The sequence below is a fragment of the Podarcis raffonei genome, chromosome 11 (assembly GCF_027172205.1).
Source record: "Podarcis raffonei isolate rPodRaf1 chromosome 11, rPodRaf1.pri, whole genome shotgun sequence".
NCBI lineage: Eukaryota > Metazoa > Chordata > Lepidosauria > Squamata > Lacertidae > Podarcis > Podarcis raffonei.
Window position 1 is genome coordinate 43,335,010 of NC_070612.1, and position 16,180 is coordinate 43,351,189.

Genomic DNA, 16,180 nt, shown 5'->3' on the forward strand with positions numbered 1-16,180 from the left:
CTGTGATATCACAAAAGGACACGGTGGCTGAATGGGAAAAGGCAATTATTACTGGGATGGGGAACAAATGAAAGAAGAAGAAAGAGGCTCAGGGAACATCTACTTGTAGATGTTCAGAAGAGCAAGGTTCGGTGTGAGAACTATGATGAGCCACAAAGACTCATGTTCGACTTGCACTTCTGCTCATAATAAAAGGCCATTGGGGCGGGTGGGGAATTGTTAGGAGATACCTATCTCCCTCGCAGAGCTACAATTCCCTGTGAGGAGGGTCTGACTGTTAAACCATTCTGGAAACAGTAGCTTTGTGAGGGAAACAGGCGTCTCTTAACAAGTTTCGGCAAACCCTTCAGGGTGCCAACTTAAATAAAATGGGGGGCAGGTATGTCCCACCCCTCATTAATTGATCACGTAGTACAGTGCACACACACCATTTGGGGAGCCCCTCGGAATTGGCTCCTATGGCTCCCCTTTAAATTACAGTTCCCAGGAATTTGGGGAGTTAAACTGTGACGGTTTAAGAGTGCTTTGACTGTACAATGCTGATAAGGCCCTACAGTTGCTAGACTGGCACCACCATGTGGCAAATGTATACTATACAACCAAACGGAGAGAGCCTCAAATCCCTTGTGCAGCGCTCACAGAACTAGAGGTGGTTCTGCTGCATGTGACAGCAGTATTGCTCCCAGCTGTGAACACACATTTTCATATGTCCTATTGGTTACCTGCAGGCAGGAGCTGCAGTTTAGTTCTGACGCTTTAATTTTAACGGGAAAATCTCACACTGTGTGCACAGGGGGCCAATTCCAAACAGCCGCAGATGGGATTGGGCTGTGTGTGCAAAAGAAGCATGGTAAATACCGGTAAATTAAGTAAAAAAAAAAAAAAAACTTAAGTAAAATTAGAAATTGTAGGAAGATTTTGACAGATTTTTTCTGAGCGCTCGGGGTCAAAAGAAAGCAATTTAACAACTGTTGTTGAGACATTTCATTCAAAAATTGCTAGACCAGAGGTTTTCAACCTTTTTGAGTCTACAGCTTCCTTGACCAACTACATTCTCTCTGAGGCACCCCTGTGGGGCTTGGGAGCCCAGTTGTGTCACCCCTTTCCTGCAAATCTGGCAGCCTCTCATCCTTTTTCAAACACCCTCCCTTGTGCAGTGTCACCTCAGCCTCCTCTCCTCTCCCCTCTTCTTGAGAGTCCTCTGGGCAGCTGCAGCTGCCGCCCCTGGTCTCTGAGTTGCCCCCCACCTGCCCTAAAGAAAGGTGCCTCCTCATACTGACCCACAAGGGCATGGGAAGAGGATGCCCCCAGCCTTAGTGGCCCAGTGGAGACTGGCCAGAGGTGAACATGAGGCCAGCACCCTCCCTCAGGAGGCAGCAGTGGGCGCTGCCAGCCCTGCATGGCGGAAAGGCATACAGCTCCCAGGAAGGCCTTGCCCACAGCAAACACAAGAAAGGCCAGCACAGTGACTGCCTGCCTAGCCTCTCACTTGTCTGTCCATTCCTCAACAGTAAGGGCTGACGGACTGGCTGGCTGGGCTCCCTTGCCTGCTTGCTTGCTTACTCCGAGGCTGTCTCAGCTCCTGGCACCCAGAACCCCTAGGCCAGCCCCAGAGGCACCATTCACTTGGAGAGCACATTGTAGCCTTGGCTGCTGCAACAAACAGCCATGCAAGCCTTTGGGAGGCAGAGATGTGAGAGGGCATCAGAGGACAGAGGGAAGGAAAGAGGGACGGAGGCCAGTGTTGCCTGCGGCACCCCTATCCTTCAAGGCACCCCAGGGTGCCACGGCACACTGGATGAATGGCACACTGCTTTAAATATATGGTGTAGATGTGTTCCCTGTCAAGAAGCAGGTGCTGTGAAAATATAATGCAATCAGGAGATTACTGGAGGCCCTTTCTGGATGTAATTAAAGCACACGTGCAGGAGAAGAGATCTGATTTTGATCAAATAGCTCTGTTGGTAGAGCATGAGACACTTAATCTCAAGGTTGTGGGTTCGAGCGCCACGTTGGGCAAAATATTCCTGCATTTCAGGGGGTAGAGGCAGATGAGTATCTTTCTGCTCCCCCCCCCCCATACATTCTGGCCATTCCCCATACATTCTAGCTGGTTCCCCGAGCTAGGAATATTGGTGTATTCAGGACGGCTGCAAGGTGTATAAAGAGAAATCAAGCCGCCCGGGTTGTCCCAACATGATTGCCTCCTACGATAAACTCAAATGTAGTCCCAACCACCCAGACGCGCAACTTGCGTTTGGGCGCGCCCGCCCGCTCGCCCTTTCGCCGCCTGCTTTCCCCGCCCAGGAGTCTGTGACGTCATCGCGGCCCGCCTCAGGCCCTGCCCATCGCTTCGCCCCTCCCCCCGCCCCTCAGAGGAGGCGCATCCTCTTTCCGCTTTCCCTCTCGCGTACGGGGCGCCTCCGGCCTAGCCCGGCCCCCTCTAGCGGTGCCTCTGAGCCCGAGCTCCTCCTCAGCTTTCGGGGGATGTCGCGCCCGAGCAGCGTCTCCCCGCGGCCTCCCGGAGGGGGCGGCGGCCCTCCCAGCGGGGGCCCGTCCACCGCCGCCGCCTCGTCCTCCTGCACCGGCAGCGGCCGGTCCAAAGGGCTGAAGGACATTCGCATCGACGAGGAGGTGAAAATCGCCGTGAACATCGCTCTGGAGAGGTTCCGCTATGGGGACCAGCGAGGTAACGGTTCCCCTTCCCTTCCCCCGAGGGCGGAGGAGGGGGTGGACCTGAAAGCGGCCCCAGTCGAAAGAGGCGGGTTTGTTATGGTGGGTCTTCGCGGGTCAGCGCCTAGTTGGTTCATCAGAGCGCCGAAGGGTTGCTTTTCAGTAAGCCTATTAAAACCGAATTATTATTATTATTACTTTTTTGCAGCCCTGTGCTGAGCATCACCTGCCAGTACTAGCTCTGCTGCATCCTTGGTGAAGGCATACAGTGGTACCTCGGCTTACATACGCTTCAGGTTACATACGCTTCAGGTTACATACGCTTCAGGTTACAGACTCCGCTAACTCAGATATAGTACCTCAGGTTAAGAACTTTGCTTCAGGATGAGAACAGAAATCGTGCTCCAGCGGTGCGGCAGCAGCAGGAGGCCCCATTAGCTAAAGTGGTACTTCAGGTTAAGAACAGTTTCAGGTTAAGAACGGACCTCTGGAACGAATTAAGTACTTAACCCGACGTACCACTGTATTAGTCTTGATCTTGCTTTTGTATGTACCTGCCAACTCTTAGAGGCTATGGGGTCTTGGTCCCCCCAAATGAAATATTTTAGGGGGCCGTCCCCCCCCAAAAAAGTTGATGGGCATTGCTATTCAAATGGTGTCCGTGCACCATATCATGTGATTATGTGGGGTACAGCTTAAAGTGCCACCCCCTATTTTATTTTTATATTATTCAGGTTGGCACCTCTGCTACAGATGTGGTGGTGTGGCTGCATGCATCCATAGGTCAGATCACCGTTCCCTCATTTTCAGTGCTGTCTCAGTGGCTGGCAGCAACTCTGTGGGCTAGGGAACTAATCTTCATCCTTTTCCACTTTGGCACCCATCTTCAGCTCATATATGGCCCTTGCCCCCCAGATGTTGCTGGAGTTCAGTTCATCGTCCCTGACCAACTGGTCATACTGGATTGGGTTGATGTAGAACTACAGGTCCCCATTGTCTACTACAGGGTGCAGTTTACCCCAATGGCCTCTTTAGTCCAGTGCTGCTGTTTGAGATCCTTTCACTAGAGATGATGGGGATTGAACTGGGGATCGTGGGCATGCAATGCAGGAGTTGTATCACTTATGTAGAAAAGGCCCTTCCCATATTTAAGTATGGCATATACCATTTTTATCTGTAATCTGACTTGAACCCTGTCAGGGGAAAAAGACAGACTATAAATAAAATAATAATAACAGCAAGCGTATTTGTTTTTTCATGCACTTATATAGCAAAACCCAATGAATGGAGCATAAAAAATGGTCATGCTGGATCCTAAGTTGCTACACTATTTTTCCAGAAGCAGCAAACTTTATACTGTAGAAAGATCACTAGCAAAGTGATGGCTAGCTCATAGTTTGTCCTCTACCTCTGGACATACCGGAACAGCAGCTAATAGCTGTGGCAATTACCATAGCTTGTGGCGGTAACTTTCACACACTAATTGTTTTAAACTATGCATTGTGTGAAATATCTCCTTTGTTCCATCTTCATCTTTCTTGCTGATCAAATTCAATACATAGTGTGATCCTATTCATATCTACCCTGAAGTAAGCCTTATTACTCTTACCTCTCTCACCATGACCCTCGCCACTGTGATCCATGCGATGGTCACCTCCAGGCTTGATTATTGTAACTCACTCTACATGGGGCTGCCCTTGAAACGGACCTAGAAACTCCAGTGGGTGCAGAATGCCGCGGTGAGACTCCTTACGGGGTCTTCGCCGTGGGATCACATTCACCCAGTGCTATACCAGCTGCACTTGCTCACGATGGAGTACAGGATCAGGTTTAAGGGTTCTGGTTTTAACCTTTAAAGCCCTATACGGCCTAGGACCCTTGTACCTTGTGCTTCTCCTGGTATGTCCCATGGAGGACCTTACGGTCTGCAAATAACAACATGCTGAAGATTCCAGGCCCCAGGGAAATTAGACTGTCCTCAACCAGAGCCAGGGCCTTTTCGGCCGTGGCTCCGGCCTGGTGGAACATTCTCTCACAAGAGACCAGGGCCCTGCCAAATTTGACATTCTTCCACAGGGCCTGCAAGACGGAGCTGTTCCACCAGGCCTTTGGTCAGGGTTCAGTCTGACTCATTTTCTCTTTGTATAAGAACAAACATGAAGGAGGTTTCCCAGCCTGCTCACAGGTCCTTATAATATCAGTGGAAACAGTTGATCGTGGCGAGAATTAACCGCTTTCAATTTTAACCTGAGGATTGTCATTTGTCCAGGTTTAACTTTAACTTATTTGAATTAATTTTGGGATGCATTTTAATCAATTGATTGCTTGTTTTTATGCATATTGTATTATTTATATGATGTTAGCCACTCTAAGCCTGACTCTGGTAGGGGAGGGCGGGGTTCAAATAATTTATTATTATTACTATTATTATTATTATTATTATTATTATTACTGAATTCAATGGGACTGAGTTCCATGGGAGTGAGTGCAGTTCTTAGTTTATTGTCCTTAAATAGTCATTGCTTGTTTATTCAGGGGTGATATATTTCTGCTAATTAGACATAGTTGTATGTAGGCACATACATGAATGCTTTCTTTTTCAGAAATGGAATTTCCTTCCTCCTTGACTAGTACTGAAAGAGCCTTCATCCATCGACTGAGTCAATCGCTTGGTCTGATTTCTAAAAGTAAAGGGTAAGTAAGTACCTTGCTAAAAATACTTACCCACGTGAATGGGAAAATATGCATCTTTCTGGCACAGTTTTGTTCTTCAGTTTTGAGTAGTGTCTTGAGGTGGAATTCTTCCTGAGAGTCTCTGTGTTCTGTTGTTTCAAACAGTTCTGTGTACAAGTACTGCCAGGGTGCGGTGAGATATCTGTTGACACTGCTGAGGCAGATTCATAATTTGGCCTTTGCCCAATTACCTGTGATAAGTAGTTGTTCCTTTCAGGTGACCATATATGGCTCCCAAGTTTGGACTGTGTAGCCATTGCTGCAGTAATTTTTCCTTCTGCATGCTACCTGCTTTGTAAGGCAGCAGAGAGTGGCTGCTGTAGCTATAATGCCACTGCTATACCAAAGAATTTGGAGCATACCAGGTTGAGGAAGGCTGTGTCTTGCTCTGAGGGGTTAGGGTTCTTATACATTGGGCTACTAAACTGAGATATGATTGTCCCTAATGAGACTATTGTGTCAGGCAGTGAAGAGATTTGAAGCATACCTACTGGAAAACAAGACCCAACCAAATCAGATTTGAAGTTAGATGTTTACTATGCCGAACATTAAAGCCACATTGATACTTTGTCTTTATGCAGGTACTTAATCCAGGATCAAAAATCTATGGCATGTAGCATCTGAAACGATATTTCTGAGTCAGTGTAGCTGACACTGACTCAAAAAGCACAGCAATGTGTTTAGAATTTAATTCACGTATTTGGGAAGTCCTAGCATATCTTAATGTTTTGAGAAAACTGCTTCATTGTGGGTCTTATAATTCATCTGTGTTTGTAAAGGTTACTCCCGGTGCTGAATATGAAATGATTCTTCCTTCCTTTTTTTATTTTTTAGGAAAGGTGCAAGCAGATATCTAACTGTGAAGAAAAAAGATGGCTCAGAGTTGGCACATACAGTAATGACATGTAATTTGATTCCCAACACAAAACATGCTATTAGAAGCCTTGTACAGCGATTTCCTGTCACCAATAAAGAGCGCACCGAGCTTCTGCCAAAGACAGAGAGAGGAAATGTTTTTGCTGTTGAAGCTGGTGCGTTGAGTATATTCTGTTAAGAAATATAATGGTGAATTGTGAAGGGAAAATTTATTGCACACCCCAAGCTATGCTTGGAAACTCTTGGAGGTCTATGGCTTATGTGTGTATAATGACACAATTGCAACTGCATAATGTTTTTGCAAATGTGGTTGTCATATAAGTGCTGGTACGTTCATTGCATTTTGATGGTGCTGCAAGAGACTTGGCTTTTATAGCACTACCTTGCTGCCATTTTATTTTTGGAAAGCACTGCTAGGTGGAGAATGAAAGCTCTTCACCTTGCAAGCTGTGCATTTTGATAATATGAGATACACCTAAATGTTCACAATCTTTTCAAATTGAAATGTGCAAAAATTGTGGCACATCAAACCAAAGGAGGCCATGACTTGGTTCCCCTATGCCCCCTCTATTAACAGAATGCAGTGTAATAGAGCCGGAGGCTCCCATTCATGGGAAAACAAGCCATTTTTGCCAGTTCAGTATAACCAGGCAGCCTCTTGTGTTATTTCCCACACCATTTCTGGCAAGTCTCCCAGCCCTACCAAGCATATTTTGAGGAAGGAATTTGAGGTGAGCGTCCTATCTTTCCTGTCTGTAAGCCAGGAGTATTCTGTAAGCAGATATGGATATCGGGTGGACAGTGAGAAAATGTAAACTAAGAGACGAATACAGGGCTCTTCCTGTGATGCTTCCAAAGCATTTTTATACTTGCCTAGCCGTGTAAAAAGACCATTTTCTCTCTAGAAAACATGCATTTCTTCTTATGGTAGACTGAAGCTCAATGTTATGATCTACAGTTTTGCTGTGTTATGGAGCACTGTGGGATGCTGTGCTAAAGCCATTTCAACCCCACCAAATCCTATGCACGCAAAAAGATTGGGAGATTTTGTGGTTCAGTGGCCAATGAAGAAATAGCTTTTTACAAGACTAACAAGAACGGTCATTAACAGCTTTCAGTAAGGACCAAAGTTTGTGACATGCTATGTTGCAGGTGTTCAGAGCAGCACTAATAGTTGTGCAGCTGCTAAGCTGCAACCTCACGTTTGGCTGTAAACATGGGCAAAGCTAAATGTGTAAGTAAAGCATAGCATTTCTAAAGATAAAAGCCTTGTTTGTGCTTAGCACTGAGCACTCCCCAAGCCCTGTGTAGTGATATAATTATGTGCAGTTAGCACGGTTGTTTACTTCTCCCTCCCCTGGGGGAAAAAAACGTAATCTTGATTAGTTTGCTAGGAAGTATTCAATTTTGCATACTTAAAGACTGGGCGCGCATCTGTTTAGATTAATAGCAAGTTTGGTGCAGTCATTACTTTTGTCTTTTCTTAGAGAATAGAGAAATGAGCAAAACAAGTGGGCGACTTAACAATGGCATCCCTCAAATCCCAGTGAAACGGGGAGAATCTGAATTTGATTCGTTTCGGCAGTCTCTACCAGTTTATGAAAAGCAGGATGAAATTGTTAGAATTATTAAAGAAAATAAAGTTATTTTGATTGTGGGGGAAACTGGATCAGGAAAAACTACTCAGGTATGTATTCTATCAGAATTTGAAATGGAAAGATCTTTTGAATTGCTTATTTACAAATTCCAAAATAGTTTAAATCTCAAGTATTTAGTTTTGTCTACTAATGGAAATACACTTTCATTTTGATGACTTATTGTTTTCTGGTTACTTATAAAGGTTCAACAACTTTGATTTCTTATGTATTTTACTATTGAAGCATCTTTTTGCAGAAAACTAATATCTACTCGGGGACGCGGGTGGCGCTGTGGGTAAAACCTCAGTGATCGTAAGGTCGGCGGTTCGCATCCCCGCGGCGGGGTGAGCTCCCGTCGTTCGGTCCCAGCTCCTGCCCACCTAGCAGTTCGAAAGCACCCTTAAGTGCAAGTAGATAAATAGGTACCGCTTTATAGCGGGAAGGTAAACGGCGTTTCCGTGTGCTGCTCTGGTGCCGGTTCGCCAGAGCAGCTTCGTCACGCTGGCCACGTGACCCAGAAGTGTCTGCGGACAGCGCTGGCTCCCGGCCTCTAGAGTGAGATGAGCGCACAACCCTAGAGTCTGTCAAGACTGGCCCGTACGGGCAGGGGTACCTTTACCTTTACCTTTAATATCTACTCAGGACACTTGGAGTGGGTTTGGCTCGACCACATTCTCAGTTGGTCGTAATAAATTGTGTCCTGGTTTACATGTCATCCTAAGTTAAAATATTTCTTAGCAGGACTGCTTGAGCATGTGGGCTTCAAGAGAAGAGCTTGAGCTGTTTTGCTCTTGCCTGGTCCAAGGTCTGGCCTAGTATGTCGTCTGAACAGGTGCTTGTGGTTATGTTCTCTCTTCACCAACCAGGAGCTGTAACCAAAAGTCCTGGTTTGTACAAGATACTGAGTTAGCTTTTGGCTTTGATTGGCATGGCATAGCAGCATAAAGAGCAGCTTCTCCAGTAGCCTGGCACAGATTGGCTCAGTGTTATGTGTGAACTGGGCCTCTTGTGAGGAGGGTGCAGATTACAACTTTTTCAACGCTAATCTAAAATCTCTGTGTACAGATTCCCCAGTTTCTACTTGATGACTGCTACAAAAACGGAATACCATGTCGCATATTTTGCACTCAGCCAAGACGTTTAGCAGCAATTGCTGTGGCTGAAAGGGTTGCTGCTGAGAGAAGAGAGAAGATTGGGCAGACGATTGGCTATCAAATCCGACTGGAAAGCAGGTGCTGCCAATATTGCTTGTAGTTTTGGATAGAAAGTGTTTTAGAAATATTTAGAAAAATGTGAGACAATGGAGCAGAAATGTATTATAGTTGTACTTCGGAAGTCGAACAGAATCCATTCCGGAAGTCTGTTTGACTTCTGAAACGTTCGGAAACCAAAGCGCGGTTTCTGATTGGCTGTAGGAAGTTCCTGCAGCTAATCAGAAGCCGCGGAAGCCTTGTTGGACATTCGGCTTCCAAAAGAACGTTTGAAAACCGGAACATTCACTTCCGGTTTTTTGATCATTTGGGAGCTGGAACATTCGACTTCCAAGGCATTCGGGAGCCGAGATATGACTTTACTTGCAAATAAAAATTTAACAGGGTAATTACCTGCTCTCCCTGCTCTTCCTTTCAGAGGTAAGGCAGGTTCCAAATGTTGCTGCTATACTGTCCTCTGATGGCAACTGCAATTCCTTTATGAACCTCCTCAAAAGTCAAAGCCATTCGCTGAGTCTTCTGCCTTTCAAGGTTAAGTGGGCCCCACACCCCCAATACAGTGCCCCATTTATCAAATGCTCACCAAGGAATGCTTGCCTGGTGTAATTTTTTATCTGCATTGGGTGAAGACCTCTTTGTCAAGGTCTTTTAGCCTCCTCCCTTTGCTCTGCTGTTTTAGTAACATTTCCCGCTTTTTCTATTCTTGATTGTTTTAATTGAAAGCCATGCTGAAGCTTGTGAAGTTGAAGGAGTGGAGTATTTTAAATAAAAAATTAAAATGTGTATTGCATAATGCTTCCATGACACTATTAAACAGGGCTGCACTGTGGAACCTAAGAAATGGAAGCAAAAGAGCTATCCAGCTCAGAATATATCAACGGTATAGCATTGTAAAAGTCCATAGGTGGAAGGCTTGAAAAAAGACACTCTAATGAGCAGTTTTCAGAAGTCAGTATGTTGATCTGTTCCATGCATTCTGACAGCGGAGACGAGGGTGCATGTATCAGAGAGAGTGAGAGACAGACAGACAGACAGACAGACAGACAGGGTGTTTTTGCTCCCTTTCTGAACATACTACTATATAAAACATGGTTTTCTCCTGAAGACTGGAAGAGGGACTGTTGTCTCTCAGGCAAGTGGTTATTTGCATTCTTGTGTCGCTAAAAGTTGTAGGTCAGATAGTATTTATGCATAGTCAACAATCTTATGCAGGGCTGGATGTGATAAATTTGTGCTAAAAGTGCATATATTTGCAATGACTTCATATCTGTGTTGTGTGCAAATACTTCTTCACAAGCTGTTTTGTATTTTTAACAGGGTCTCTCCAAAGACACTTTTAACATTTTGCACTAATGGTGTATTACTTCGTACATTAATGGCAGGAGATAGTGCACTGTCAACTGTAACTCATGTCATTGTGGTAAGGTTGACTAATTATTTCTCATGAAAATAATTATGCCAAATTTTTTTAGTTGTGAAACTTGACTTAAAAGTTCTTCTTGTTAGTTCTTTAATAAACTTTGAGCCACTTGCTGTCAGATGTGTTTATTCAGATAACCAAGAGGCTACAAATAGCTTATGGTAGGCACATAAAGCTTGATAACTACAATTCTGAACTTGAGTTGTGTCTACCTTAGTCAACAGAATACTAAAGCCTTAAATGGCTCAGGATGTGGTATAAAAATTTAACATAATAATAATAATAATAATAATAATAATACTTAATAATAATAGTAATATAAAATAAAACAGGCCCGGTTTTTGTTCAGTAAAGTTGTCTTTAGTGGACAGTGAATGGCTGATTAAAACTAAAGGAGAGCTTAACTGTCATGTCTGCTATGGTGTAAACTTGTCACCAGCAGAGAACTGTGGAATGATGAGTGCACAAACGAACTATAAGAGTACACAGGTGTTAACATGTATCCCACAACATCAGATGTGCTGCTAGACTTATGACATGCTGAAACCTTGTGCTCAGTGAAGCAAAGAACATGCTCACAAGAGAAAGCATGAGGGGGATAAGAGAATAGGGTGGCATGTCTGCAAGAATGGCTGAGTAGGAGTTGGGGAGAACATGATACCTAACCCGCTGAATAAATTTAACCTAGTAAAATGTTAGTCAAATAAGCTTACTTTAGCACTTTTGCTAATATGAGAAAGATTACTGCTTCTGGATGAATGCTGTGTTAATTCTATATAGATCACGATAAATGCCTAGCAGGTGTATTAGTAAAAATATAAAACTATTGTCAACAAATGACAAAATTTGCAATGCAGAAGTTACGTAGTATACTGTGGCAAACTTCTTAAGCTCTGTTCTAAAGAGGGCTCTCTTGTTTATTTTGCAGGATGAAGTCCATGAGAGAGATCGGTTCAGCGACTTCTTGTTAACGAAGTTAAGAGATACACTACAAAAACACTCATCATTGAAACTCATACTTTCTAGTGCTGCCCTGGATGTGAACCTCTTTCTCAGATATTTTGCAGGCTGTCCAGTGATATATAGTAAGTTCAAATGCTAGTAGGAATCAGTCTACAAAATTGAGTTGAATGCATTTTCCTTAGCTTGGTGTAGTACATGTCAAACCTTGGAATCAAATCAATGTATTATTATTTTTGTTAGTATTACTACTGCTGCTGCTGCCTTTCACATACATGTCTCAAGGCAATGTGCAAAATGCTACAAAAACAGGTAAAAGTCACACAGAAATTGAGAGCAGATATATTTTAAAACAATACAAAATAGACATCCATGGCAGAGACCTATTCATCTGGCTGAGAAAGCTTGTAACAATTAGTATACAATTTCCTTAATCCAATATGCAAATATTAAAGCTGCATTTCTATAAGTCTTGAACTGCTTTTTTGGTACATATTTACTATTTTTACATGGCATATGTATATCTATATACAGTCGTACCTCCGCTTACGTATCCCTCTGGTTACTTAAACTTCGGGATACATAAGTGGCAAACCTGGAAGTATATTTCTGGGTTTTTGCTGCGCGTGAATGCGCAGAAGCATTGCACTGCTGGCCGTGCACAGAAGCAGTCCCTCTGGTTGTGGAAACCTCAGGATCCAACCAGAGCTCTGGAACGGATCCTGTCCACAACCGGAGGTACCACTGTATAGAGAGAAAGAGATTTAGCAGTTTGAAACCTGTAAGCTACAGGTTTAAGTATGATATTGATGATTTAGCATAAACTTGATTATTTATATTCATGTCTTCAGTACCAGGAAGACCATTTGAAGTAAAAGAGATGTTCCTTGAAGACCTACTAAGAAGCACAGGCTACACAAATAAAGAGATGATCAAATACAAAAAGGAAAAACAGCGAGGTTGGTATCTATATATGCAGGTATTAAAAGGGAGATGTATCTAGAGATAAGCAAACATTGCAAACATCCCCCCCCAAATATATTGTGAAACACTAGTAAGTAAATATACATTTTCATCTTTACTCCTTTTCTTTGTGTAAAACATTAAAAAATGTTCTGCAGAGGAAAAACAACAGACAACTCTGACTGAATGGTATTCTGCACAAGACAACAGCAAGCCAGAATTGCAGCGCCAGAGAGCAATACCAAATGTGGCTGAAGAATATGATCTGTTGGATGATGGTGGTGACACAGTGTTCAGTCAGCTGGTATGAATTTGTTTAAGGATTCTAATATTTCATGTTGATAGGAATTGTTATGAAACCAGAATGGTATGATGTAGGTTCAAATTTCCACCAACATTCATTTGCGTATGAAGCTCATAGTCAGCATGGTCTCCTCTGCATACACAACAGATGTGCATTCATAGAGGTCCCCCTGACTTTTCCTACTCTCCAGGATTTCTGTAAAGTCAGGCTTCTGCTTCACCTTTCCAAGTGACTACTGTTTTCATACAGTATATGTTAGTGATTATGCCTATTTTTGTATTTGTGCATGGTGGGGCTCTCTCTCTCTCTCTCTCTCTCTCTCTCTCTCTCTCTCTCACACACACACACACACACACACACACACACCTATATGTAATTCTGTGTTATTTTTAATTGGGGGAGTAGCATGAGTTCGGGATGCCTTGCCTTCTGCAGAGGACTTTCTTTCACTTTGGCACAGTAAAAGCTACTTTTAAACTTGAGAGGGAGGGGCTGCCATTAAGAACAGAAAGTTGACAGCAAAAAGCTCCACTATGTATATAGATCTAGGTCCTTGACCTCTCTTTAACTTAAGAGTGTTACTTCCCATATTGTATATTATTCATGACAATCAACCTGGAAGAAAGCCTTTCTGTAAAGTCAAAGAAAGGCCAATGAAGCATGCACCTAGCATGCAAGTTTTGAAACATTGAAGCCTCTTATTCTGTCAGTTTCAGGGTGAGGAAATAGCAAATGGAGATCGTCTGTTGCTCTTAGAAAGCATTCAGATAAAAAGGTAATGTTGTTTGCTTATTTTCAGGCTGAAAAAGATGTCAACTGTCTTGAACCTTGGTTAATTAAAGAAATGGATGCTTGTCTCTCTGATATTTGGCTACACAAAGACATTGATGCCTTTGCACAGGTGTTCCACCTTATTTTAACTGAAAATGTCAGTGGTAAGTTTGCATTCTTAACTTTCCCTTGCTGAACTGTGCACCTAAGCCATAAATACCTTATTTGCCCTAAAAATAATAATCCAGTCCATACCTTTAAAGAATAATATGTGTTTTCTGTTAGGCGTTTTCTGGAACCCTTTAAAATTATTTTTGAATAAGCGGACTGGGACTAATGAGCAGGGGGGGGCGGGGAGAATGGCAAATTTCATTTCAAAAATGGAAGGTCGTTGTGCAAGTGGAATGCCACAGTTGGTGTTTCTGCAATATTTGTATTTTCCCAAAGCATAGGAAGCTGCCTTAAACTGAATCAGATCATTGGTTCATCTAGCTCAGTTTGTCCACACTGACTGTCAGTGATCGAACCCGCGACCTTCTGCTTGCAAAACAGATACTGTACCACTGAGCAATTCCTTTTACTTAAACATGCAGCTTAATCTTCTGTATATTTCCTCTGGAGCAAGTTCCAGGTAAATGTACATAGGTTTAAACCCAAAGTAATAAGAATCCATGCAAGCTACTCTTTAAAGTTGTGGACCATGGGTTAGTTGAAATCAATGGAGTGCATTTGCCATAATTTAAATGGATTGACGCTGGTCTGTGACCGTATTAATAAATTCATTCAATTTAAATTGTTTTCCTATTGATTTCAGTGGGAACTAAGTGCAGCTAAGTTGGTATGGATCCAACCCAGAATGTTCTGAAAAGATTTTGCCAAAATAGTTTGGAGAGTTGAGCATTTGTTAAACACTAACTGTCCCCTTCTCCTTGTCCTAGTTGACTACAGGCACAGCGAGACAAGCGCAACGACTTTAATGGTAGCTTCTGGAAGAGGTTTCTTGAGTCAAGTAGAACAGCTGATTGGTATGGGAGCAAACATTCACATCAAATCATCTAATGGCTGGTAAAACAATCTCATTGCAACTTTTCCCCATTCATTTCTTTGTGTATGTGCGTGTGTATGTAGAGGGAAATTGTGGATTATTGGAAATGTTGGGGGTAAGTTATAAGCAGTTTTTTAAACTCCACATTGCTGGTGCTATACTCTTTATTGCCTGAGATCTGGCAGACCTAATTGTCAGAGATCCAGTCTGTTGTAATAGATTTTAGTGTTTGCTTAACTGTTTGTGTGATTATGCTGAAGTAGATAGAATAAATTTCAACAATTTATAGCTAATACAGTGGGAAGTGGGAGATTATAGAATTGTCCTTCTCTTGCCCTACAAGACAAGACCATCACAGCCTGTTGCATTACTAAAGCAACTAGCTCCTGTCTACTAGTCTGCGACTTCCCCACCCTGAAGAGCAAAACCTCAAGAAACTCAACTCTAAAACGAGTGGGATGCTTTTACTGTTTACTGCTGCCTTCCCACAGGGGTAATCTGTGGGGGCCCAGGTGCCAGCAGTGGACATAACGGGTGGCATCAGTGAGTGGGGCCACAGCAGACAGTGGGCAGAACATCCCTTTTCCCTCTCCTTTTACTTCCCTACTTTCTCTTTCTGCCTGCTCCTCCATTTCCCCCCTCCTTGCCACTTGCCTGGAAGTAGGCCGAGGGTTTGCCTGAGAGCTGCAGATTTGCTCACCCTTGATGTAATGTGCAACATGATTTTTGTCCAAAAGTTTAAAAGTCTCCCATATGAAGGTTTTTATTTTATTTCTACAATTCATTTGGTTGGGTTTGGTAGTTTATGAGTTCAACTAACAAATACAAGTTGTTTAGAATCTTGTTACTCTAAGTTTGTATTAGTTCTGCTTTTTCCGATTAGTGGAACCCTATTCAGACATGCTTCTAATGAGGGTGGAGGACTGAGTATGTACCTACTTCTCCCACCCCCACCATGCCCTCAGTATCCACATGGTAGATGTCATGTTAAAACAGGGCTCATGCACACAGGCTAGATGTGCATGATGATTACCGCCCTGTCTTTGAGAAGCAGCGCATGAATTTCGCCTATGCTCTCTGACCCCTAATTTAAGTTCTGTTTTGGTCTTTGTTCAAATTTAATTTGACACTCTGCTGTAAGCAGAAATTGTTTGCAAGAATCTCCTTCTCTCCGCTTCAAGGAGAATTGGGGAGAAATTATGTGCAATGTAGACATAGCTGAAGTTCAGAATTGGGTATGTTTCTCTGCACAGTAAATTGAGGTGAAAGAATCTTCTGATGACTTCAATAAATAATAGTCATTTAGCACTTTTCCTATTAGCTGGAAGCACTTCCCAAACATTATCTTAGTAAATCTATATAATCAAAAAAGTCTTAATTATATCTCCACATATCAATTAGAGCTCCTTGGTTTTTAACAGAAATAGAGCTTTTGATCAAATCCTGCCCTCTTGGCTCTACTTTAATTTTTGACCTTTTTTTTAGTACTGGAAAAAAATGTATTAAAGTCCTAGGCAAAGGTTTTTTGTAAGTATCCAGTGGGATTCTTGCCTCTAGTCATATGCAGGCAAATAAAATAAGATTAAA

The 16,180-nt window shown here is 43.0% G+C and overlaps 1 protein-coding gene across 3 annotated transcripts in view; it reads left to right on the forward strand.

Annotated features, from left to right (window-relative positions):
- The first annotated feature begins 2,367 nt into the window (after positions 1-2,367).
- YTHDC2 (YTH N6-methyladenosine RNA binding protein C2) overlaps positions 2,368-16,180 on the forward strand; it is a 35,911-nt gene continuing 22,098 nt past the window's right edge. For all 3 annotated transcript variants that reach the window (XM_053408627.1, XM_053408628.1, XM_053408629.1), the window contains exons 1-11: positions 2,368-2,689; positions 5,277-5,367; positions 6,241-6,437; positions 7,770-7,969; positions 8,985-9,151; positions 10,448-10,550; positions 11,479-11,635; positions 12,362-12,469; positions 12,632-12,777; positions 13,577-13,712; positions 14,487-14,613. In XM_053408627.1, coding sequence (XP_053264602.1) covers positions 2,488-2,689; positions 5,277-5,367; positions 6,241-6,437; positions 7,770-7,969; positions 8,985-9,151; positions 10,448-10,550; positions 11,479-11,635; positions 12,362-12,469; positions 12,632-12,777; positions 13,577-13,712; positions 14,487-14,613 — 1,634 coding nt within the window. In that variant the 5' untranslated portion in view covers positions 2,368-2,487. The remainder of the gene's footprint in view (positions 2,690-5,276; positions 5,368-6,240; positions 6,438-7,769; positions 7,970-8,984; positions 9,152-10,447; positions 10,551-11,478; positions 11,636-12,361; positions 12,470-12,631; positions 12,778-13,576; positions 13,713-14,486; positions 14,614-16,180) is intronic.